The sequence below is a fragment of the Pyxicephalus adspersus genome, chromosome 1, assembly GCF_032062135.1.
Source record: "Pyxicephalus adspersus chromosome 1, UCB_Pads_2.0, whole genome shotgun sequence".
In the NCBI taxonomy this organism is placed as follows: domain Eukaryota; kingdom Metazoa; phylum Chordata; class Amphibia; order Anura; family Pyxicephalidae; genus Pyxicephalus; species Pyxicephalus adspersus.
Window position 1 is genome coordinate 38,288,581 of NC_092858.1, and position 25,727 is coordinate 38,314,307.

At 40.2% G+C, this 25,727-nt stretch overlaps 2 protein-coding genes across 2 annotated transcripts in view; both read left to right on the top strand.

Moving 5' to 3' along the window:
* TFCP2 (transcription factor CP2) overlaps positions 1-9,909 on the top strand; it is a 33,530-nt gene extending 23,621 nt beyond the window's left edge. The window contains exons 10-15 of the mRNA XM_072407060.1: positions 77-170; positions 2,182-2,272; positions 3,076-3,185; positions 3,516-3,658; positions 5,210-5,261; positions 7,294-9,909. Of these exons, the coding sequence (XP_072263161.1) occupies positions 77-170; positions 2,182-2,272; positions 3,076-3,185; positions 3,516-3,658; positions 5,210-5,261; positions 7,294-7,331 (528 nt within the window). The 3' untranslated portion in view covers positions 7,332-9,909. The remainder of the gene's footprint in view (positions 1-76; positions 171-2,181; positions 2,273-3,075; positions 3,186-3,515; positions 3,659-5,209; positions 5,262-7,293) is intronic.
* A 7,783-nt stretch (positions 9,910-17,692) lies between these two features.
* The window catches only part of CSRNP2 (cysteine and serine rich nuclear protein 2), a 34,436-nt gene continuing 26,401 nt past the window's right edge, over positions 17,693-25,727 (top strand). Inside the window, exon 1 of the mRNA XM_072407077.1 lies at positions 17,693-18,291. The gene's annotated coding sequence lies outside the window, so the exon portion shown is untranslated. The remainder of the gene's footprint in view (positions 18,292-25,727) is intronic.

Genomic DNA, 25,727 nt, shown 5'->3' on the forward strand with positions numbered 1-25,727 from the left:
TCTCATGAGACATTGGTGTGTTACCTAATGTACAGAATGGAGTTTTGTGGAGCTCTCTTATGCATTTCTCTTGTAGAACCTCTTGCCTACATCAACCCCTCAGGAGGCACAACAGTGGCTACATAGAAATAGATTTGCTGCATTCTCGCGGCTATTCTCAAATTTCTCAGGTAACTCCCTAGAAGGAAAAGTGTTAATACAATGCTATTTCACATTCCCTCAACCTGCAACCTACCTTCTCTCCCTCCTTGGCACCAAAACACTTGTATACTTCTCTCTCTTTTAAGTGAGATATGCTGTGCATAAAAGGATTTGTTCTGAGAAGTTAGCAATGTTAATTATATGCAGAAACAAAAGCTCCAGATTTTATTTCAGGGCCAGTGATTGCCTATTCTACTCAGTGCATATGTAAGGGACATATATTTAAATACTGAGGTCTTATTAGGTGCTGTGAAAATCTGCAGATTAAAAAAACGTTCTGCTGTGTAGCTTAAGAAATACTATTGTTTGATTCTGCGTTTACAGTGCTGCATGGTCATATCTGATCTGCATGGCCTAGTAAAAATTTCGCACCTAAGTTACATTTTACAAGACAGGTAATATTGAGTACAACTCTTGTATTTGCTTTATGCTGCAAATAAAGCCATGCAGTTAGGTACTTGGCTCCCCCCAAAATTGACCTTAACCTGTATTGATGACATATGACTATGGTAGGGACATTAGATTGTGAGCTCCTTTTAGGACTTCTAGTGACATGAATATGGACCCTGTATTGTGCTGGGTAAATTGTTGGCGGTATATTAATACTGTATAAAAATAATGTATAGTTCTTGGCTGGTCCTAATATACAAGGAAATGATACACATGATTAGAGAAGACACTGGAGGCAGACACTAAAGGAGAAACTGAAAATGTAACCTGCCATAGTATTTTAGTTTCTCATAGTAGATTTCAAAAGGATTTGATGTTCACTCCAAAAGAAAGAGACTCTTACGTACATTTTTCATCTGTATTATTGAATCATCAAAGAGAATACTATGCTTATCATTGTATTCGGGTATACAATCCTCTAGTAAATCAACCTTAATTATAGCAGTGAACAGGAGAGTAAGAATAAAACCACAATTTGGAAAAGACTATAAAACGTAAGGACCATCTAACGATACCAGAAATACTGAGAACAATGTCTCTGGGTCAAATAACTAAACCAGGGTTACATTTTCACAAATAGCCCAGCTTCTAATATACCTCCCTTAGAGGTATTTCTTGGGTAGAAATGTCACTTCATCCGATATAAAAAAATAAAATAATTCCAATTATTCCTCTGTACTTGACTTGTTTTCTATTCTATGTTAAAAAGTTTAGTAGACGGCCAACTCCCTGTATGCCCAGCATTTTCACTCAGAAGTATACATAATTCAGCACATTCCCTATTTCCAGCATATGGCTTAAGGTTTCTTTAAACTATGAAATGCTCTCTCCTTTTAGATATGTATATTATATTTTTCTGTGCAATCTTACAAACCACAACTTTCATGTTTAATTCCTCTGACAATTTTGAGATTAGGTAGTAAAATATCTAAACAGGGATTGTGTTGATTTTTGGAAAGCCTAGACTATAAGTTAAATTTTTTTTAACAAGCCATTACTGTCAGTGCTAGGTATTTTTCCTTTGCCCAATAAATACATTTTTAAAGCATTCTTTAAATTTTAGAACTCATTCTGCATAGAGATCCTGTATTTGTATTTCCAATATCCAGTTTTGAGACCACCTAATATATTTTTTATAGTAATAGTTTAAGATAGAAATTTGTTATCTGTGAAGGTTGTAAATTATTAGAAAACATTTTCTGAGACGAACATATGGGCTGACATTGTTAACCTGCTGAATATTCTAACTGCCTGGCTGTCTTTTTATAATACTTTGAGTCACCAGAGACAAGCATACAGCAAGTGAGTTAGAATTTCCCCATTCTGCCCAGATGTTTCTGAGTTATGACCCGCTGTTGAAGCCATTGGGTTAGTATAATTGCTAGATAGTTAATTCCTTAGCTGGTCAGCAGTCTACATATTGTGCTTGTCATGAGTTTTCCTTAGGATTTTGTTTTCTCTCATCTTAGCTAAACAGTATATACATCAAACATGAATCTAAGGCAACTGGAGCATGTGTATTTGTTTTAGGTGCAGATTTATTAAAACTAACTAGAGAAGATGTTATCCAAATCTGTGGGCCTGCTGACGGCATTCGGCTCTTCAATGCACTGAAAGGAAGGTGAGTGAATATCTTTTTCTGGATGTGGTGTCAGTGAAGTCATGATCATTTTGTTTCATTGTTAAATGCATTACGTTGTTTTTTTTTTTTGAGTTGGATAGTGAACTGTAAGTTCTCTTTCAGTAAAGAACACAGTTTTGTAGCAGTAGACTCCATAAAAATACTGTTGAACCTATTCAGTGTTTTGCAAGTGTGGCTAGCTTATTAAATTGCTTGTTTGAGACACGGTTTAGCATCTCATAGTTGGTTCACCGGTCAACTGCTTCCAAAGACTTGCATGGTAACATTTTTAAACACGTCGGTGTTCTCCCCAGCCCCTTTTAGCTGGGTGCACCACCCGGCAATTTTCAATAACCCCCCACCCCCCCATCTGTTTTTGGAAGGTTAAAATACAGGGTCTGCCACCTGCTGATACTACAGCTTCTTCCCACTCAGCTTAAACAAAAAATATTCTGCAGAAAATACTGCGCTTGCTCAGAGTAAAAGAAACAGGTGCTTACCATATTACCTCTCCATTTTCCTTGTAGGACAACCACAACTTTAAGCATCTGCTTGCAATTTAGATCAGTCTATAAGGAGTTTAAATCGGGCACTCGGTAAGCCCTAAGGCCCTTGTAAAAACAGAACTGCTAAGGTGCAATTAGTGCAGTTTATAACAAGTCTATGCAGAGCAATTTTAGGCTTGACTTTTCTGAGCATTGTCTCCTGATCAGGTCTGCTGTAGTCTTGAACTGCGTCCTAAGCTGTTCGGTGTGTGTTTATATAGGTGGCTTGATTTTTTTTTTTACTCCTTTGACCTCTAGGGTGGTGCGGCCAAGGCTTACGATTTATGTTTGTCAGGAGTCACAACAACTGCGGGATCATCAGCACCTGAAACAGGAAAATGGGGATCAAGGAAATTCTGCTTTCTTTGGTATGTTTCCCTTTACATTGTTAAAAAGGTGTTGTGGATGAATGAACTGTGCAACAAAGGTTTAAAACCAAACTCCTAGCAGCAATAAAAAAAATATGTAATGTAGAATAAATACAATCACACCTGTAATTACTTTAACATCATCCTACTTAAATGCTCTGTACAGCACCAAGTACTGGTAGAGGAGTTACCATTATTAGCCCTGGGAGCAGAACAAACAAAAATGGTCAAAGATCATCTTTCTGTTTCATGTGTACATGTTCTGTTCACCTCATTAAAGTGCATTTTTACTTGTTAGAATCTATAGTAAGGTCCGTTCTTTGCCTACAGTATATCATGCCATCTACCTGGAGGAGCTCACATCCCTGGAATTGACGGAGAAGATAGCCCAGCTGTTTAATATTTCTCCTCATCAGATTAACCAGATCTACAAGCAGGGGCCCACAGGCATTCATGTCCTCATAAGTGATGAGGTAATATGGTGTTCAGCTTAGTTATTTATCTTCATTATTGTCATTTAAAACTTTCTGAAAGATGTAAAATTTTTATCTACAGCTCATGTGACAGGAAAGAGAGTGCATTTGTCCCTAACTAATGGGACATGAACAGTTAGCAACAGAAGTTTGAAAAAACAAAATTGTTATTCTACTCATATTATTTTTTTCTATATACTTCAACACCATTTTGAAGGTTGTACACATATTGTTGAAGATCCGTGTTAGCTCCCTAACCATGTCTTTAGGGCCCCCTGATATCCGGCATCTGCTTGATCATGCCCTCTGCATACACTCCTTTCCTTTTCTTTACTTTTGGGTTTTGTGTTTTCAAAAGTGGGTGTTACTTTTGGACCGAAAAACTTTCAATGCATCAAAAGTAAAAAGCTTTAGGTACACCACCATTGGTAATATTATGCAAATAGTTCAAGGACTTAAATTTGCCTTAATGGAATCATGCCAGTACTGGATGGATTCTAATTCGGTACTATAGGTACTTCAGGCCCCTTTTGCTCTTTCCTCCTATTGAATAAGCTTACATTCCTCTTCAAGCAATGGGGTGAATGTGCCTTTTTGTGACTTCCTAGTCATATTCAGCTAAATGTTTACTGTTTATCTGACAAGAAAGGATTTCTGTACTTTACAAAGAGGCTAATGTTAGACACTGCTGAGCATATTACTATGAATGTCTAAAAGTTTCCGGTGCAGATTAATGTGCAGCGTCTTTTCCTGAGTATTCGGTTTAGAACATAAATGCTGCATTCTTATCTCTGCGTATTTACAAGAAGACAAAACAATCACAGATTTTCTTTGACTAAAATTTTTTTTTGTTTTGGTTTTTTACCATTCCATGGCCTGTGCAGGAGATTATAGTTTTCATCATTGCGTGTGTTCTGTTCAGACTGCCAAGCTGTGGATGTGTATGCTATCTTTATCTTTATTTGAAGGCAGTTTTATTGTGTTCATTTCTGCTAAAAGCACATTTATGTGTCTTTGTGTATTGTAGTAAAATAGTTAACCAAATACTCTGCTTCTGTAATTACTGTAACCACTAATGTGTTACCTAGGCCACATGTTTAATGGTCCTCTTTTTATGAGTAACCTTTTGTAATTTGATATTTAGCTTGTTTTACTTTTTGTTTAATTTTTACTAAATTCTCTTTGGTTAAAATGAATGCATTGGGGTTTTGTATATATTTTCAGTGTCCAGTGTTATAATAATCACATTGCACACAATCAAGCAAAGTCTGCAAGCCAAATTCTCCTATTACCCATTTGCCATATCCACTTCTTACAGGTAGAATTCTTTTGTAAAATCTTTGAAAACCATGGCTTTTAGATAAATGGAGAGGGTAGAGCTTGTGTCTCCCCTACGTTTGTAGTAGGCGTGTGCTGTGCGGGACCCACACGGACCATGCCCACTATGATTCAAAGCTCTAAGTCTTTTAGCTGACATATGTAATTCCTGAGAACTTCTTAGCGTGGTTGCTGAAATATAGACTTTTTCCTTTTTCTTTTTTCTTCCAATAGATGATTCAGAACTTCCAGGACGAGTCATGTTTTGTGTTGGATACAATGAAAGGTAAGGAAAATGATTCTGGCACCCTAGTTTTTCTCTATAGATACAAACAACCTCAGTTATCAGCTTTTAAAGATCTGCGTCAGTCATTTTCTCACCTGCTCTTATGGAATGAAAATGATGATGTGGTTTGCAGCATGCAGTTCTATCTTTTTTCCCCAAATCTTTTGACAGTAGAGGCCTTCCTTCCGTGCAGCCACATTTCCTTTATTACCATCATATAGTCTAATCTATGAAATATTTTGGGGATAAGTAAATCTGCTTTAATTGCACTGAGCAGTGTATCAGTGATGTCCTGGTTACCTTTTTCTGTCTAATATAACATCTTCTAGCCTCTATTCTCTTTTTATTTGTAAAATGTAATTTGTTTATCCTGTTGGAAGACAATATTTGGTCATCGGTGTAAGATTCTCAACTTATTATTTTCCAGATATTCTCTACATATATCACTTGTCAAGTTTATAACTAGCAAGCCCTGTTTGTGGTGGAAAGTTATGAGTATAATTCTGAATAATCAGTGTTAAACTTTTATTATCTGTCATTCTTTATGCCACCGCAATTGTTCTGAATTTGCCTCTTGTGATATTCTTCTTTTCTGTAGTGAATGTTATTGGACGCTTTAGATCAGGGGAGTTAAACTCAGGCCCCCAAAGGAATCCTAAATATGAACTGCAGCTGGCTCGCCTCTGCATTGAAATAGTGCCGCTACTACAATTCCCGCCATCACTCCCGTGTATAGACCAGCGAGTTCTCTGCCTATGCGTGACCCGCATTGGACTATTTTATAGACACCAATAATGCCGGGAATTTTAGTAGTGGCGCAATTTCAATGAAGAGGGAGTTTCAGTGGCGGGCCACTCATAAGATTTAGCCGTGTCTGGCATTTCCAGCGCTCTCCCTAAACTGTACTTTTCCTTGCTACACCAAGGCATGGACTTGAATGGTTGGATTTTCATAGAAGAATATTGTTAGTCTGTGCAAAAAGGTTACCATTGAAATTTACTCAGAAGGCTACAAGTAGAGAAAGAGGGATAAGATTGTTTCTTAAATAAAATTAAAAAAAAAATGTTATGCCTCTTTCTCTATTATAAGCTTGTTCCAGTTTGAATGTGAAGCAAAACCTTTTTGTTTTGATATGAAAAGGGTTTATATCTAATGAGAAGGAAAAATTTCCTCAATTTTTTTCAATAAATTTCAAGGTTGGCTCGCGACTTTGTTTTAATTTTGGCCCTCTGTGTATTTGAGTTTTACACCCCTGCTTTAGATGTAATACATTGCACTTTTTTTACTTATACAGTCTGTCATGCCATCTAGTGGTTGTTGCTAGAACACACAAAAGCTCCTCGCTGGATTAAACATTTGAAGGAAAACCATTAAAAAGTGTTTGTTGGGTATTCATTGAAACACTTTCTTTATAGCAAGTCAAAGCTTTCACACAGAGCCTGGTATTTGATCTCTTATGTCTTTCAATGTATATACTTTCCACACTTTCAGAGTTGGAACCATTCAAGTTTTTCCTTTTCAAAAAAGTCATTCAGCTATTGTTGGTGGAAGTGTGTGCTGGCTCAGTGAACTTAAATATAGGTTTTCAAGAAAGAAACATAGGGCACTGCCATAGCTGATTTTTGTGTTTCTATTCTGGAGCTTTCATTCCTAATTCGGTTATTAGGCAGTCCTATGTTATGTTCCCATCCATAAACCAAAGTGTTTAGTTATCATTGTAATTCCACCCAACCTGCCTGTAGTATTCAAAGCATCACTGTCTGCTGCTGTTAGAATAGGCACCCACATGCTGATGGACTTTGCTGAAGGTGCCCATCATTCTCCGTAAGACGATAAGAAGCAGGCTTCTATTAGTATCCACTATTACAGACCTGGCTTCCTGGTATGGCAAAAGAATAGAGGATTAGGACATTGTAGCCAGGCTAATGTTTTTTTTTACTGTTGAAAAGTACAATTTTAATACATTTAAAGGGTGGTGTCATACAGTAACATAAGTTTTAACTTATGTTTTTTTTTTTTTGCTTTCTTTCAGCTGAAACGAGTGACAGTTACCACGTTATCCTAAAATAAGGTGCCATTGTAAATCCACCATGTTCTCTCACCACTGAAGACACAGGTCCTGTCTCTCCAAGCTCTCCAAAAATACTCCAAAGGCTTGAACGTATTAGAGACAACTGAATCTCGCTGTGTGTTGCCACATCACTGGCAAACTTTGCTACTCTAATTTTCTTCCATTAAGGAACAGCCAGGATGACTTTGCTTGTGCAGACTGAACTCACATTTGTGACCTGTTAGAGTTGTGAAAAGAGTTGTTTCGGGCCTATTAATGAATGAATGAATGAATGGGGTTTTGTCTGCACAAGGATGAGCGTTTCCAGATACCGTGAAATGAAGTAAACGTTAAAGAACACCCCAGGCAGAGTAGTAAATTACTTTGTCATATACATTTCATTGGTTTCTTCTTTTTATACTTGCAAAGCAAACATTTTAAGCTGTTCCCACTGGCTGCTGGAAGATTGAATATGATATTCTTGAAACATATTGGTGTATGTTATTGGTCACCCCATCCAACTGTACTGTCTGAAAGAGATGGTAAGGGGGTTAGTATTTTTTTATGTAGCATGTGTCTTTTTGTATGATGCTTTTTGTAACACCAGCCATTTTTCCTAGCTGTCCCTGTTCCTCTCAAGCAATCAGATTTTTACTTGCCTTTATACCTACTTTTATTTTATTTGCTTGCCACAGGGATTTCCAACAATTTTTTAGTGCTGTGTATCGGTGATCATGATTCTGTTGTACTGTAAACATGAGGCTGGCTCATCTTGTCTCCTCAGATGTAGAAGACAGACGTCTCCTAGTGTAGAAAACATGGTTTACCGAATGCTAAACACAGTCCACCCAACAGGCCAGGCTGTTTGAAGAAGTCAGAGAGGTCCAAGCTTGTAGTTGAGAGGATGGTTGCCTTGGGGTTACTAGTACACACGTGCAGATAACAAATTATTATTTTTAAGGGTGCAATGCTTGTTTGTCAGCCTATAAAAGTTTGTGTTTTTACTTTGTTACTAATAACTTACAGGCAAGCTCAAACCCTGCCATCTTCAACTTCTTACTCTGCTATACCACTGTAAGATATCAGTTCCTGTAAGCTATTGGACTTTATTGATGTCTGAACAGCCATAATGCTTAGATGTGTAACATGGCCTGTATCCTACTTCTCACACCCCACTTTAAAGATTATGATCTTACTGTCTGATTCTCTTTTTTTTTTCACTTTTACTTTGATTTAATTTCTTTTTGTAACCATGTTTTGCTCTAAATAGTTATTGTTTCATTTAATTTCCAAGAGAGACTTGCAAGGCGTTGGTATTCCATATTTACAAGGCCACTTGTGGCATTCTCAAAGTCTTGTGGGACAGTGAATACCTCCAATAATAAAACACTGCTGCCATTTCAAGAATCTTGTGAGCCAGCTCTGTAATAGAAGGGTGTTTTTGCTATAAGCACTGAAAATATTGTGAGAATGCTGGACTTGGATGAAAGTTCATATGATGTGTTTTTCATTTCATTCCTGGAAAGAGACTTTGCCTATAGTTGCCATTTTAAACCGGCCATAAAAGAAATATATGGTCCTCTTATGACCTTTTTACTCTGAAAATGCTTGTTGCCGATGCTTTTACAGTAGTGTTTAAGTCACTGGCCCAGAACAACTACAGACATAAGAAAGGTTGTATTCCTTTGACGTTTGCAGTCAGCTTTAATAGAGATTCTCTACAGTATCTGCACTGTATTTGTTTCATGACAAGTGTACTTATATTGGTCTTCCATTGCAATTTGGCAAACAAGAGACAACATTGGATGTTTTGGCACTGGAGAAAGTATCCACTTTCCTACCCAACATATCCACTTAATGAGGCCAAAAGGCAACCCACTAAATACACAGATAAAATACGTATGGCGTGCTCTTTCACATGCCTAATGATTTGTATTTCTGGCCTTTCAGTCCTTATCTCTGCATTGAGCAGCTTGGACCTGCTGCATTTTCCTTTGTATTACAGGTCCCAAACCTATGACTGGACAGTAAGTATAAGCCACACACTCTTGATCTCATTTATCTGTCACTACTCTGTCCTATCTGCATGGCTTTTGCACTGCAGCATACATTATTGGTGTCTAGTACTACTTTTCCCACTTTTCTGATCCTTGCTGTACTGGGACCCCGATACAAAGCCTACTTCGGATCCTTAACTGCTTACATTAAAAAATAACTTACATACAGATACATTCATTTGAGCTTTTTACTTGCCTTCACTTTTCAGTTTGCAGCTTTAACTTGTGTCAGAGAATTTCTATATGGTGTGTCTATGATTGACAGAAGTGTACCACCTTTACTTCTGCCTACCAGTTGGACCCCATGGGATTCACTATTTATTATTGACTAAGGCAAACATCAAGAAATGTTGGATTATTTTTTGGGGGTGTCTGTGGTCTACTCAGTATGCATTCTTATGTCAGGTAACCAGGTCAAGGCAGTAACAAATTCTTTCTAATGGAATTCACATGTGTTCTAAAAGCAAGTAGCATACAAATCCTATACAAAATTTTAAAAGCCTTAATATAAAATTGTCTGAAATAAAATGTTTTTAAGTAAGTTCACCTACTTGTGTTTGGTAAATGTTACCCTGATCTGAAATCAATGTTCACAAATTGTATTGTATGCCATGTCGAATTATCATTTTTTTTTTAGAAGTAAAAAAAGTAAACCTTTTTTTTTTTTTTTTTTTAAAGCAGATAAACACCATTGTAAAAAAGTACATTGTCACATAAGGACATTATGATTTTGACATAAACAGCCAGGAACCAAGGAATCCCAAGGAGTGCTTCATTATAAGTGACCAAATGTTACTATATGGTGAACAGACGCTGTCATTTGCTATTTAAAGGGAATCATTTATTGCTTAAGATTGATTCCTGTGCAATTTGACAACTTCGGTAATAATTTGGAGGAAAGGTAGAATACAAAAGATGAATGTGGCACTTCACAGGGATCTGAGATGCTGATGCATGTTATGGCCTGTCACAGGTAACACTCTTTTGTTGCATTTCCAAGGTAATGTACAATATGCAGAACAAAGCCATAGTAGATGGTAAATCTGGTACTTCAAAATTTCATTTACGATCTTAATCTATGTGGTTAAGTTATATGTGCCACCTACTGCGTCTTACTCTTAGTGATATTTACTAACTAACCAGAAACTTAACTAGAAATTACCCCCCCACCCCCACCCCCCAATCTTTATCTGCTCTTTTTCCATTCATTGGTTTGTCTTGACCTGTTCTGCATTGTATGTGTATGGAGGTAGCCATCTTGTTAGTCATTATTTTGCTTCCTAATTTTAGTGTCTCCAGCAAGAACTGTGACATATGTCTGACAAAAGCACTCAGCAGCAGCATTGCCTTATCACAATACATGGCCATAATCACAGGAGTGCCCACAGACCCTCCTATACTAGGAAGTGCTAACCAAGACACAATATAATTGTTCCCTTCCACATATCAAATCATAATTGTTTTTTGTTTACAAACTCAAAGCAGTACACAGTGTTGTAAACATTCTCATGGATTGCCCCCCCCCCCTCCCCCCCCAAAAAAAAATTGTCTCTGTTCCATTGCTGCATTTGTGTAATCAGCCATGGAAAGATGTGTGTCACCAGGCAGACCTCTTCCCCAAAGAATGGTGATGGGATAAGAGCTAGAAATGTACTTCTACTAACGTGTACATTATAATACATAATAGTTGACTTTCACTTTGGCATTATTGAGACAGGAAGTTATATTAAACACTGTCTCCTGAAATAAACACCCCCTCAATTCTCAGAACAAATGATGAAAAGGTTTGGCTGGAGGCTGTGCATGATTTCTTTATACCCCTCTATCGGCATAGGCTTTAAAAGCCTCTTTATATGTTGCTGGCTGTGGCATTTTGAGTGGTAGCCTTCACACGTTTCATAACCACTGCATCATCATAATTAAACATCTAATAGGTGAACCTATTTACATTTTACACGACTGCAAAAAAAAATCATAATACAAAATGTTTTCTTTCTTGCCATTAACAACTATGGCAATTAACACATTTTTAATTTAAGTAATTGAGAATTACACAGTTTACGTTTTTTCTTTGTCAGCTTACAGTATTTAGCAAATTTCACAGTTTGTCTTGACCTAGTCTAGTAAAGTGGCCCTAAATGAAAATTGTGGCCAAACCATACCAAGCTACTTATGCCTGAATTTTCCCTGAAAAATGTTCATGACCTATCTATGATTAGGTACTTCTAAACATAGAGCCCTGTAGCTGTAAATCAGTGTGAAAGGCACTGCATCTGTTCCTCAGGAGACATGGTTATGTCACTACTGTCCTTCATAATATTTACCTTGCTGGAAAGGAAGTTGTACCATAAAAAAATGCAGTGCAAGAATTTCTCTGTCATCCTCTGTAGAGGTGTGATGATATTCACATACTGGTCATCAGTGGAATGATGAGGAAATAAAACCCTGCACTTATCAGGATGGTCCACATAGGGACAGTACAGAACAAAATACATAGTAAACAATTACCGGAAAAAGATCTATGAGTTATTCTATTGGGGAAAATGCAGTAATAGAAATTTTGTAAAAAGTTTTAAATCCCAGTGCCGCCTTCCCAGTTGTGACCATCTCCTACTACAAAACAATATAAAGTTTTTACTACTCTTCATCTTGTTTGTATGACACAAGAACTTCTGTAGTGATTTATGGCTGACACATAACATTTCATTGGCCCTGTGTAAAATAACTGATGGACTGCCTCACTGAACAATAGGAATATAAGTTAGCCAAGATCCCTATTTAATGTACAGCGCTGCGTAATATGTTGGCGCTATATAAATCCTGTTTAATAATAATAATAATTGGTCAGGACAATTTCAACACCATTGATAAATTGATTGAAGCTTTGGTTGCTATGTCTACTCTGAAGGCATGCAGGGACGGAGATACTGAAATCTCCTCCAGGTTTCCGTTCTTTATACTTGTCAGTACCTTTTAAAAGCCACAGCCATCAATCAAGTTTGACATCTGTATTCCAACTTGTTGTCATGTGGCCAATGATATGATCACTCCTATTTCTCTCTAAATATGCACAGTATAATTGTTGTAATACAGGTTTATTGCTCAGATGTTACAGTAGGTCCTCCTGAGGCTTCCAATAATTTAGTATCATTATGATTATCTTTAGTTGTCCCTATGAGACTGTTTCTTTGCTCAAGTGTCTGGTAGCATGTCAGTAAACAAGCATCAAGTATATTCACTGCTTTATTTTAGTTATAAGTATTTCTTTTTATTATAGCTTTTCTATTTGGCCTTTTATTATTTATTCATCTTTACGGGGCCCTGTTACCAAAAACAGCAGGTTAATGCACTTAGAATTTTTTTTTTGTTTTTTTTTTTAAGGCTTATCTACAGTGTTACATTAAAAAAAAAGATTTTTTGACTAGTCTGATCCTTCACACGGCCCTCTCTATCCTGCCATTGTTTTCTCCTTCTCTGTGGTTTAAAGTTTTTTTGTTATTTTACCTATATAATGAACAAATGTACATCAGAAAAAATATATATTACAAAATGAGAAACATTGAAAAGCTTAGATAATTCACATGGAACCAACTATGCTCAGGTAACTTGAACATTATTATCTGAAAAGTTGACGGTGTTGAGCTTTTGAAGGCAATGAAAATATGAGGCCCCAAGTGTCAGTGCTTTTGCATCTGTCAATCCTCAATCTAATACCTATAGTAAAGCCAGCACTCGGTTTCAGTGGTCTAGTGGTGCCATCTGAGCACACAGTATGGCAACTGCTTCCACAAGAACTGAACAGAACATATTAGGGTTAGGACGTTCTAAACTGAATGAAAATTCAAATCCTAGAGCTCTACCAAATCCAAAAGCAGAGCCAAAGGTCTTATCTGAGGTTCCTCAGTTTGGACTGAGAATGGGGAACAAAGAATACTAAGTGTAACCACAAAATAGGATGAGCCAATAAGACAGAGTAGTGTCCACATTTTTACAAGGCAAAGTCCAATTGGATATCTGTGAGAGCTTCATCTTAGGTTACCGATTTTGGGTCTGGGAGTTTTGTGGCTAAAGCTGCGTACACATGTCAGATTTTTCTCGCCCGATAATCGGCATCGGGCGAGAATCTGGCGTGTGTACAGTCAGCGTCGTTCATCGTCTGTGGATCCGTCCTGGCGGATCCACGAATGATGAACGACGAGCCATCCTAATGCAAGGGAAGGGGGAGAGCGCGCAGCAGGGTGCCGCTCCGTCGTTCTCCCCCCCATAGAGCAGAACGGTGCTGTATGTACAGCACCGTTCATGCATCGTGTAGTCCTTTGTCGTTGGAAAGGATTGTGAAAGATCCTTTCCAACAACAAAAACTGCACGTGTGTACGCAGCTTAACTGTTTGACATGTTGGTCTCATTAAGAGGTCCAGTAGGTCAGTATTATCAGACCACTCCAGGAGCTCTGAACAGAAGTTTGTCAGTTCCTCTGGAAAACAAATGGCATGTTTTTTAGGAGATAAAAGTCCCATCAGTAGGTGACTGGTTACAAAGTAAATCCACTAGACATTTTAGGGTCCTCCTCTGCAAGGGCTTCTTTTGTCACATCTCCATAGATGGATATAGGTTCCATTAAACTCAATATTTAACCTTCTGAAGTATCATTCTTTATCTTCATAATAACTTAGATTATTGGGCAAAACATCTGGTGGATTTTGAAGACTATTTGTGTTTCAGTTCACTTCCTAAAATTGTATTGGAATCTCCCTCCCAGCTGGTTTAGGAAGCACTAATAGGCAGTACTTTGTACATGGGGGATCCAGGATCTGAGGGTGCTGTATAGATACTTATGTCAGTATGTCATTGTGGGTTGTTTCTAGGCCTTTGAACAGTTGGGACAGACGGTTAAATGGCTCACTTGCAGGTTCATATACAACTTTTAAAACAATTAACACTTTAGACAGGTGTATGTAATGAACACCAAGGCTTACAGGGTACGGCCATCAGGATCATGTAACATAACATACGTTATAGAGTCAGGCTCCCTTGCAGAAGTGACCCATTCATAGCTCAGATTGTCCCCTTCCCCTGTACTTTGCATCAGCCCCCATCAGTCATCTGATGAGCCCTTCTAGGAACAGATCTCTACAGACCTTAGTTCTGCACCAACTTCCACTTTATAAAATATTCAGGAATGTAGGAACTAAATAACAATGCATGGTAGTGTGTTACTCGTGTATTGATGTGCACTGCAATGCTTTTGCTTTGCCAAATCCATTGGGGAATGAATGGGACCAACATTCTCAACCTTTGGTACCACAGTGCAACGGTAAAAAAAAAAGTATTAAAGCTCATTTACTACTTGTTTAGAATATGTAAATATGTAGCCATAGCATGGCTGTAGATTCACTTGGTGCATTAACATTCCAGTAGTACCTACCAATCATATAACTAAGCTTCCACAGGGAAACTGCAGCCAGCATAGACCTGTCATGGCAATCAATCAGGCCTGTTCAAAATTCTGTGCTGCAGGGCATAACGGCTACCATGAGCTGCAAGAAATGTTCTGTAGAAATGATAATGCAGTAACATCCTTCTGTGCTAAATGTTACTGTGATTAATAATGCAAAATGCTTATTTCACAAGCCAAAGTGAATCCACGTAGAAAACACATTATTTTTTGTGCATTGACATTCATTCTCTGCTGTTGGTATTTTTTATTTCTGTGGGCCTCAAATGGCACATTAATGCAGTAACGGTATGGAATCTTCTATAGGGCCCTACCCTGCAGAAATATGGGAGACCAACTGAGTTTCAGGACAATTCTATATACTGCATTAAACTGCTGGAAACCTCATAAACCTGCAGGCTGAAACTGGGCTTGAATTTTTTACAATTAATCAGCATTGTTACAGTTTTATCCGTCATTTTATCATTGACCGTTTTTGTTTTTTTCCCCCCAGAGACTCCCTTTTCCAGATTTTGAAATGAACACTATTTTTATATGTACTGTATCTGCCCTCCAAACAAGGGCAAACCCTTATCAGTTAGGAGTGGAAAGACTTTCCAAACACAATGTTTTTTTTTTTTTTTCTCCCTATCAAAGCTTTCATGAACCCTCCACCACTACCACACGTTTGTGCACTTTTCTATCACTCCCCACAGGCTTGAAAAAGTGTGGAGGCAACAGGTGAATAGCGAACCAATGCATCTACTGCCAGGCACAGACACTACTACCCTATGCCACGTTCACTATGCAACATTCCCTGGTAACATGCATCTGTCCCTATGATCAGTTCTTGTATTATGCGGCTGTCTCTATTAACATGCCGGTCCTGTGTATTATACTGCAGTCTCTGGTAACAAGCATTTCTCCCTAACATCAGAGTCTCTTGCATTATGCAGAAGTCTCTGATAATGTGCATATGTCTCTAACATGACAGTCTCTCTTACTGTGCACAAATCTCAGATAACCTGCATGTCTCCAACACAAGTTTGTTGTAAAATGCTCCAGTCTGTGGAGACATGTACCCATCGCTTATATTGTATGGTGGTCTCTTGTACCTCTGCACTATTCCTTTAGAGAATCCCTCACCAGGTCCTCTTCGGAGCAAGTCACCTGGCTTAGGCTTGTTGGTCCAGGATGGTGATCTCTGTTCTCCCAGGACTCACCCAGGGAGGCCTAGGGGATGAAGTTATCTCTTTCAGAAAGAGTCCAGAAATTTTATGCCCTTTGTGTTTTTAGTGTGTTCACATTTCTGCACCTTGAGTTTTTTAAGCATGTTCTATAAACAAAAAAAAAAAAATGTAAAAGTGGCCATGAGGTCGGTCTGTGGATTGGGTCATGTCCTATTTAATGTACAATGCTGTGTACTATGTTGGCGCTATATAAATCCTGTTTAATAATAATGTCTCGGGCTGGGTCTACACAGACTTTTTCCCTAGCGTTTAACCTTTAAAAGCCCATGAAATTTCAGGGGTTTTAAAGCTTGCCTTTAAAGCACTGGAAAACGTCTATGCCACGATTGTGTTTTCAAGCATTTATAAATGCGGAAAAATGCCCCCATTGAAATCAATACACGTGTTTACCTGCGTTTTACAGTTTAAAACATTGCAAGAACTGTTATCTATAATGCTCAAAAACGTGTCTCAAGGAAATGCCCTGGTTTAGATTAGTCCATTGGAATGCCTGGGAATTTGAAACAAGCCTTTAGGTCAGTGGTCGCCAACTGGTGGTCTGCGAGATGATTTTGGTGATCTGCAGCTCTGGACGGTGCACCCCAAGTGGGGCAGCAAAAGGACCCCGCTGGGGTGACGCGCCGGCCAGAACCGCGGACCACGTCCCCCGTACAAATCCCTGGCTCAGGTGAAGTGAGCGGGCTGTTTTACGACCCCCCTCCCCAATCCCCCCATCGCAGGCTCAGTTCTGTAATGGGAGAGTGGGTGGGGTTATGGCATTATGATGTCACTATGGGAGGCTCCTCACCTTTGATTGACAACTGGCTCCCCACACATGTGCAGTCAGGAGCTGGTAATTTTAGTGGGTGGGACCAAAAAGGTTGGAGCCGCTGGTTTAGGATAAACATTGTGTAGACAAGCTAGATCCACACTTCTCATAATTATCGTTAGGAAAAAAAAACGATTATGACCGATCAATGATTATATTTGAACGTATTTTGTACAATTCTGTACATGCTGTAACGATACGATCGTTCAAATATTATCCACCAATCGTGTACACACGCTAGATACGATCGTTTGTACGATGCAGGGAGTGACATGTAAAGGATAAAGTGTACTGCAGAACCGTCCACAATCACTAAACGACCGTACACACGATGGATATCAGATCCAATCAGATCCGCCGTGACGGTCATTTATTTCAAATCCCAGCTTGGAGTTGACATATCAAACTGACATTAATACCCCTGCCTCTTCTTTACCCTCACTCCATAATCCTGTCATTGTAAAATACATTTTATTCTATTCCCAGTAAATGCCCCCCCCCCCCCCCCTTTACTTATTTAGCTGTGCAGGGGCTGGCATAGCAAAGTGCCCCCGACCCTCCCCTGCCACCAGGGGGCTCAGGTCAGTAGTGCACAGCGCCCACTGTTGGCCGGTTCAATATCTCAGGCACACATCTTTGATCTTTTCATACAATGAAGGAGAATCGGCCCTGAAAATTAAAGTATAAAATCCTCCTAGCAACCACTAAATGTAACCCCAGCCAGGAGGCGAAATATCGCGAGACTTCCCGGACATGGCGACGCCCCTGGACTGCACAGTGATGAGCAGGGAAACAATGATATCCTGTCAGGACAGCCCGAGTCCCCCCTCTGCTCCTGGCCGTGCCTTCCATCTCCCCCCATAGTCCCTGGGCACAGCCGGTCCCTCCCACACACTGCAGCATCTCCCATCATGCCCCGCGCCGGGAGGACTACATTTCCCAAAATGCAGCGGGTCCGGTGACATCACAATGCCTATAAGTGTTTGCATTGTAGCGCTGCTAGCCCATTGTTACCGATGTACGGAGCCGGGGCGGACAGGGCTGGAGGTTGCTGCTCTCCCCGATTCCTTCCCCACTAAAATCATTGTTAGGAAATCCCGGTCCCTGCACCCCTCCCTGCAAACATTCAACGCCCTTTTCTGTCTGACCGAGCAGATCAGCAGGAGATCGGTGAGGAAATGAGCCCGATCTAACGACCAGACCCCCGAAATCTAATGTCATTTATGTCGTCTCCCCTCCGCCCCGGCTTCCATCGCTGCTAACCCATGCTCCATCCGTACACACACCCCGACACCCTACACACAGGCCGGATCGTCCAGTGATTGCAGCCCCGAATCTGTCCCCACACCGGGAGGACTCGCCCTGCACTAAGCCTGCCCGATCTGCACATTGGGGGACCATCGGACAGCAGCAATAGGAGGAAGCTCCACGGTATGTGTCTGCGATATGTGAGATGTGCTCCCCTCTGCCGGAAAGGATGGCCATTTAAATCCCCAGACTGGGAGGCCGGCCTCTCCTCCTCCTATCCCTGTACCGTGTCTGTACGATGTCTGTACGATGTGATCACATGACTGTGTATATAGCATAACATGTCAGCTGCAGAGCATTCCAGTCCTGGCCATCACATCCAGGGGGCAATCAATGTCAGCTGCTGCAGAACCTCTTCCACAGCTCTGCCTGGCACAGCAAGGTCTGCTTGTAGATTGTGTGCAGTCCTGGGGGTCATAGAATTTGGGTGACCCCAACCATAGGGGTGCAATCTCCTCTCCCATCCTGACCATTGCAGATGGATGATAGGGGGGGATCAGTGCAGCCATGGCATCTGTTGTTGTGAATGACCAGGGGAAAGCTTGTTCTGCTGGGTGACATGGGGGGGTTGGCATGACATGCAGGGTGTAAGGTGGGGTGACATGCAGGATGTATGCAGGGGGGGTGGCGGGGTGACATGCAGGGTGTATTGGGGGGGATGACATGACATGCAGGGTGTAGAGAGGGGGGTGACATTTATTATACATTGCTGGGCTGCCTGGAACTTCTTTTACCATTATTGTTGCTATGAGTGTAGATTTGCTGTCCTCTTGTCATTATGTGATGATAATGAGGAAGGCGTTGCATGGTTTATGACATATGAATACATACATGAGTATGAATAGTGTCTGTTGGAATGGCTGTGTTTTGTATGAGCGGCATTTCCACGTTTATATTGCTCAGACATACACATGTGTACGGTTCTAGGCTTTGGTTGTTGGTGTTTTTGTTGTTTTCTCAATTCTCTATTTACCTTCCCCCAATCCTCCACCCCGTCATTTTCTGTCATTTCTACACATGAAACATTGGGGGGTTTTGCTTTGTAAAGACTTGAGGCCTAGTAATAAAATGGCTGCTACACCAGACCTGTCAGGTCCAAATAATAAATCTCCTTCTATATTCTGGTTGTGTAAAGTCTGTGTAACATTTAGTAAAACTTTCCAAATCCAACCCCCTCCCCTTTAAATTTATATCAGCATTTGTGCCCGGTTTCTGCTTGACCAGTGGCCCTTGTCAAATGTGGCCCCAAATCATATTCCTCTGGAATTCGGGATATTTCTGGGCCCGATGCCAGGACCTAAATGTATAGGATGCAGGAGGACGTTTCACTGGCACCATATGAGATGTGTCTGGCTGCACAATATATGGGCTATATGCACAATCCTCCCAATACTTCATGTTCTTTGTAAAGTTTGCAACATTGTAGAAAATAAAGATGACCATGTTCCTGTGTTTAGCCAGACTGACATTTCTTGTTTTGAATTCATGCCACTATTGCTCTGTGTGAAATGTTCAAAATATTCTGAGCACCCATTGGTATTGTCATAATTTTGCACGATGTTTTGGAGGAATTACAGCAATTGCAATGTACAGAATAATCCTGATCACCTCTCCCCGGCACTGAGGATATAACGGATTGTTCTGCGTGTGTTTAATAAAGATTTCTCTATGGCAAAGCATTGATGTGTTATGGCCAGGACCGGTGGTGTGTACCAGGATGGGGATTTTATAATATGTACGAAAGGTGCTGATGTCTGCAACAATCACAGGTGAAGCATTTGTGTTAATGGTTATTATTACTACTAAAGAATTTTTAGTTCTCCATGAACATTTCATCTAGCTGGGTACCTGACCAGAAGGTAATGGCCACCTGGGAACAACAGTCACTCTGTAACCTGGCTGCAGGCCATATTGGTGTTCATGTAGAATTGTCCTTCCATTAGTAATGTACACGTTAAGACTTTTGTCGTTGGAGGGGGATCTTTCACAATCCTTTCCAATGACAAAAGACTGAAAGGTGCAGGAACAAGTGCTGTACATACAGTGCCACTCTCTCCCCTTCACTTATTGAGGTCGTTCGTAGATTCACCAGGGTGGATTCACAAACAACGTTGGACGGCCACTGTACACATGGCCCTGAAACAATAATCGGACGAGAATCATCTGACGTGTGTATGTAGCCTAATTCACAAAGTATTTATCTTCAGTCTCACTCCACGTATCTTTACCGTGTGGGCTTGGCTGGCACTGCCAAGCCCTTGTCTTGGCTGGGCTCTGCACCTATGGCATAGCTTAGCCTATCAATTGCGTTGTATGGCATTGTCCATTATAAGTACAGCATATTGTCCTTTACATTGCCTTCCTCTGCATTCCAGGAGTCCCAAATATGAAGATGAAGGGTTAATTCTAAATATTCCAACTTTGTCAAGTGGTGGCTCAAACCTCCTGCACATTTCTTTGGCCAATCACTCCTATGGAGGAGCCCCTCTGACAACTAGTGACATAACAATGGATTTTGTACAGCGCTGTGTAATATGTCAGCGCTATATAAATACTGTGTAATAATAATAAAAACAGTTAATAGAAAAGGCTTTGCATATTAGAACAGGTCATGACTCTGAAGGAACTTTTCATCTTTGTTCTACACTCAAACTTTTTCCCTTACTGCCAAGTGTGCTCCAAGTCATATATCCAGCCATTAAATAGTGAGGGACCTGTAGTAAGTTACATGATACTCCTATGATGTGCAGCAGAGCCTGTGATTGGTTCAGTGATGAATGACCCTTCTGCTCCCAGTCTACAGTGCAGGATTATACAGAACGTTGATTGTAAAACAAGTAGATTTTTCTTTTTAAAAACACATTTTAGTGCAATTCTGCAATATCACCCTATAACCCTTGCAGGAGCAGGAGTCCTGCATTCTGAGGATTCCACCACCCTGGGTGCAGAATGGAGAGTGCCGGCTGCCAAAAGTGTAAGGGCTATTGCTGATCTCATTCTAAAGAATGCTAATTGGTTGTAAAGCTGATCATTCAGTTTCAATAATTATAGTCACACCTGAAACAATCATGCAATTATCTGAACACTCATTGTGGATCAGTGATTCAGAAGGTATTTAAGGGAGATCAGACAACCAAACAGGCAAATGGCAGCTTACAAGGTGTCTCATAGGTTGGCGTAAGCAAAAACCAGCATTTAACCCTTACAGCAATGTTAGCTTAGTCATTTACCTGGAGTTCACCTTTATTGAAGAATACAGAAGTGGTTAACGTCTGTACCCTGGAGCATTGTGTAGTTTTTTTTCCATTGACACTCGAAAATAAATTAAAAACTCTACATGCATGCACGCATAAAAAAAAAGGTAGCTTTTTTACTAAAAGGTCTTTGTTGCTTTGCAGTCATATTAGCAGGACCTGGGATTCTCTGACCTCTTGGTATTTAGCACTGCTCATCAGGGCATCGGAGTCCCGGCAATTTTGGGGTACCCAGAGTTGGCAAAAATCTACCGACTCTGACTCCTATAAATGTAGGTTGTTCTGAAAACATAGAGTATGTAAAAATGTCCTATTTCACAGATAAGTCATAATAAAGTAGTTTGCTGCGCTTTTAATGACGCCCACTGCAGGGTTGTCACTATTATGAAACTTCTGAGTTATTCTGCAGCCTAACATTTTCATTTTTGCTTAGTGTTGATATAATTTAATCCGGGTTATACAGTAAGAATATATTCTACATATATAGGTCCTCTACATGCTGAGTGTTGTGGGAAAGCAGAGGTGTTTATCACCCCATAGCTCTGTCACACACTTCTCCGCACTATTTATCTTTGTTTACCATTTTAAAGCTATATGCCAAGTTTCATTAACATTTATGCATTTTTAGGTTATACCATTTTTTTGTTTTGTTTTATGTACCGTCGCTTAATTGGTGGTTTTTAAAGCAGCAAATAAAGCAGTTTAAAATTATAAATATAAACTCATTATATATGCAAGTAAATCAGCATCTAAGTATGTCAAAGTGTAAAATGGATCCCATGGGGCGCAGAGATTTTCCCTCACTTGGTGTTCTGACAAGACAACCTTTAACCAGGCAGGAAGTGTGTGAAAATCTTCAACCAATAGAAAGCTGACCGGTTCTAGCATTCTTAAATTAGAAAGCATTTTAAATTCTTTTACTAATATTATGATTATTGCATTTCATTTACTTTTTGCCTTTTTTGAGGCAAACTTTTTTTTTTTTTTTTTTACCAAACAGGAAGTCAAAGCATCTCTCCAATGGAAAAGAGCAGGTTTATCAGGGATGATGTTAAATACGGCACACATACAGTCCTTGTGCTTACTCCTGGATTTCATGGCATAGAGGACAATCTCATACCTACATCAACCTAAAAAAAATATCATTTTAATAAAATAAACTTTCATTATTCATTTTTCTGCACACAGAATATAAGCAGACAGTGAACATTTTGTTTAAGCCTACCTTAAGGAAGGACTTCATTTAAACACTTGAGCTTTTCACAACCAGCAATTGCTGTGACATTCAATACCTTGTACAACAATCAGCACTATGTAACGTACAGAATAGTGTAAAGAGTTCAGGAGTATAGTAATATTTTACATAGTGTATACATTACAGAGGTCAGGACTGTCTAACAATGTTTTTCAGCCAGGGTTCCTCTAGAGCAGGCGTGTCAAACTCAAATACACAGTGGGCCAAAATTAAATCTTGGACAAAGTCGCGGGCCAAACTAGAAACTGAAATAGCACATAGTACAATTCCCTACCTCTATAAAACAGTCCAATGCGGGGCCACGCATAGGCAGAGAAGGCCGCTGGTCTATAGACGCAAGTGATGCCAGGAATTGTAGTAGCGGTGCTATTTCAATGCAGTAGCGGCCAGCTGCAAATAATGTTTAGGATTCCTTTGGGGGCCAAATAGGAGGACTTTGCGGGCCAGAGTTTGCCACCCCTGCTCTAGAGGTTTCAAGGGCTTTTATGAGTAATGAGCAGTTTGTGCCTCCTAGGTCAGTTATCACTTACGCCAATGACTTTTGTGGTTATCTGAATGGATGACATTCTTCCTATTGGCCAGCAATGTAAGAGGCGTTCTTCCTACTGATCACCACACTAATGTACTGTGATCTTTCGATATTTTTTTTATTTTCTAGGATTCCCTAAAGCTACGTACACACGTCAGATTTTTATCGCCCGATAATCAGCATCGGCCAAATATCGGGCGAAAATCTGCCGTGTGTACAGTCGGTGTCGTCCATCGTCCGAACGACCGTCCTGCCGGATCCACGGACAATGGACGACAACCGATCCTAATGCAAGGGAAGGGGGAGAGTGCGCAGCAGGGTGCCGCTCCGTCGCTCTCCCCCCTCCCCTCTCCATAGAGCAGAACGGTGCTGTATGTACAGCACTCGTTCATGCATCGTGTAGTCCTTTGTCATTGGAAAGGATCGTGAAAGATCCTTTACAACGACAAAAATTGCACGTGTGTACGCAGCTTAAGACTTGAAAGTGTTCCCCCATGTTACAAAGGTTGGGAAAGGCTGGTCTAACATATGACTGAGCATATAGTGAAGGGGTTAAACTAGGTAAAGTACAGGACATGTTTCAGAGGGTAATGGTTAGGACTATGTTACATAGTTCTTACATTTTTGGTCAGTAGAAGCAATAACTACACCAGTGTAAGAGAGATCTGATCAAAGATACAAGACGCTGCCAGCCATGTATAGAGCAAATAGCAGCCCAGGCGCCTGAGTATAGAACTTTGGGGAGAGTCTGGTAAAGGATAACTGGAATAAATAGACAAGGTTTTGCTGATGATCATTGAGTTCAATTAACAAAATTAGTGTAGGAAAACATTATAAATATCACCTTTTTGTTCCCTGTGTTTGTTACCATTTGTTACCATTACCTCTACCTATATGGCATCTTGTGGGTGAGGTTCTGAGTTCCACTTCTGGATGACAGCAAAACACAGTGGGTATGAGCTCTGCATCTAATGGTGGAGGTTGGGTAATGGAGTCCTTCCGCACACTGACAGGTAGCTGCCCTTACATGTGCTAAGACAGAATCCTGCTAGGTTGGTGCCAGCCACTTTCTTTTTTTTTTTTTTTTTTTTTTTTTTGGGGGGGGGGGGCAGCTATTATCCTGGTGTTAGGTCCCCAAGACTGACTTGCATGTTGGAATAAAAGCAGATTTACCATGTGAAGAAATGCTTAATTGGAAAATAAAGTGACATTTCTATGTAATTCCATGATCCTTAGTTTACTGTATTTCTGGTGTTGTAGTAGCAAGAAAAAGGGGGGGGGGGGGTTGTGAAAGCCCTGGGCCACCCCTGTACAGTCTGACAAGGATAAGGATGTGTAGCGTGCCTCAGCAAAGTGTTGGTTTGGCCAGATTATGCTAACAGTGTCAGGAGCTTTAGGTGGCATGAACAAATAAAGCATGAGCCTGCTCACCATTGTCCTTGTTTGCACAGAATTGCTGTGCTATATGTGATAGATTTAAGCTGCGTACACATGTGCAATTCTTGTCGTTGGAAAGGATCTTTCACCATCCTTTCCAACGATAAGAGCTGCATGATGCATGAACGGTGCTGTACATACAGCACTGTACTGCTCTACGGAGAGGGGAGGGGGAGAACGACAGAGCGGCACCCAGCTGCGCACTCCCCCCCTTCCCTTGCATTAGGATCGCTTGTTGTTCATCGTCTTTGGATCCGCCAGGACGGATCTATGGACGATGAACGCCGCGGTCTGTACACACGCCAGATTCTCGCCCGATATCCACTCTGAGCCAATTATCGGGCAAGAAAAATTTTAACGTGTGTACGTAGCTTTACAGACACCTCAGCACAAAGGATTATTTAAATACAGACTTCTCTCTTACATATACATTTTTGCATACATAATATAGAAAGAAAGAAATGATCTGTAACATAGTATGTAAGATTGATTTCAGGGTCAGGAATAATAAATATTGGGGGTAAGCAGAGCAGAGGGCAAGAATGTGCAGGGTCCCAGCATGATGGGATTCTTTCTCCCCCTTTACTCATAGCACAGCAGTACCCTTGTAAGACAATTGACCAATACACCATATACATTGCTCAAAAATGACTGACTGATTAAAATCACCATTAGATTTTAATGACTGAAATAATAAAGTGCAAACTATTTGACCTAAATGTCTACTTGAGAACAAAACTATGTTGGTAAATGGCAACCAAAATTATTAACTCACTAAGGACTGGATTGAAAATTACATGAAATATCAAAGTGAAAGGCCGAAATCACAGAGGAATTAAACTTGGATGAATTTTATCACAATAATTCATAATATGGCTCAGTAGTGTCCTCGTGTGCCTGTATGCTCTCCTGACAACTTCCGGGCATGCTTCTGATGAGATGGTGGGTGTGCCTGGATCAGGGCATCCATTAGCTGGACCATCTGTAACATTACAGACCCGAGTTACTGATACATAGATGTCCTAAAGGGGTCTCTGTTGGATTCAGGTCTGGTATGCTTGGGAGACAGTCAGTGGCATCAATT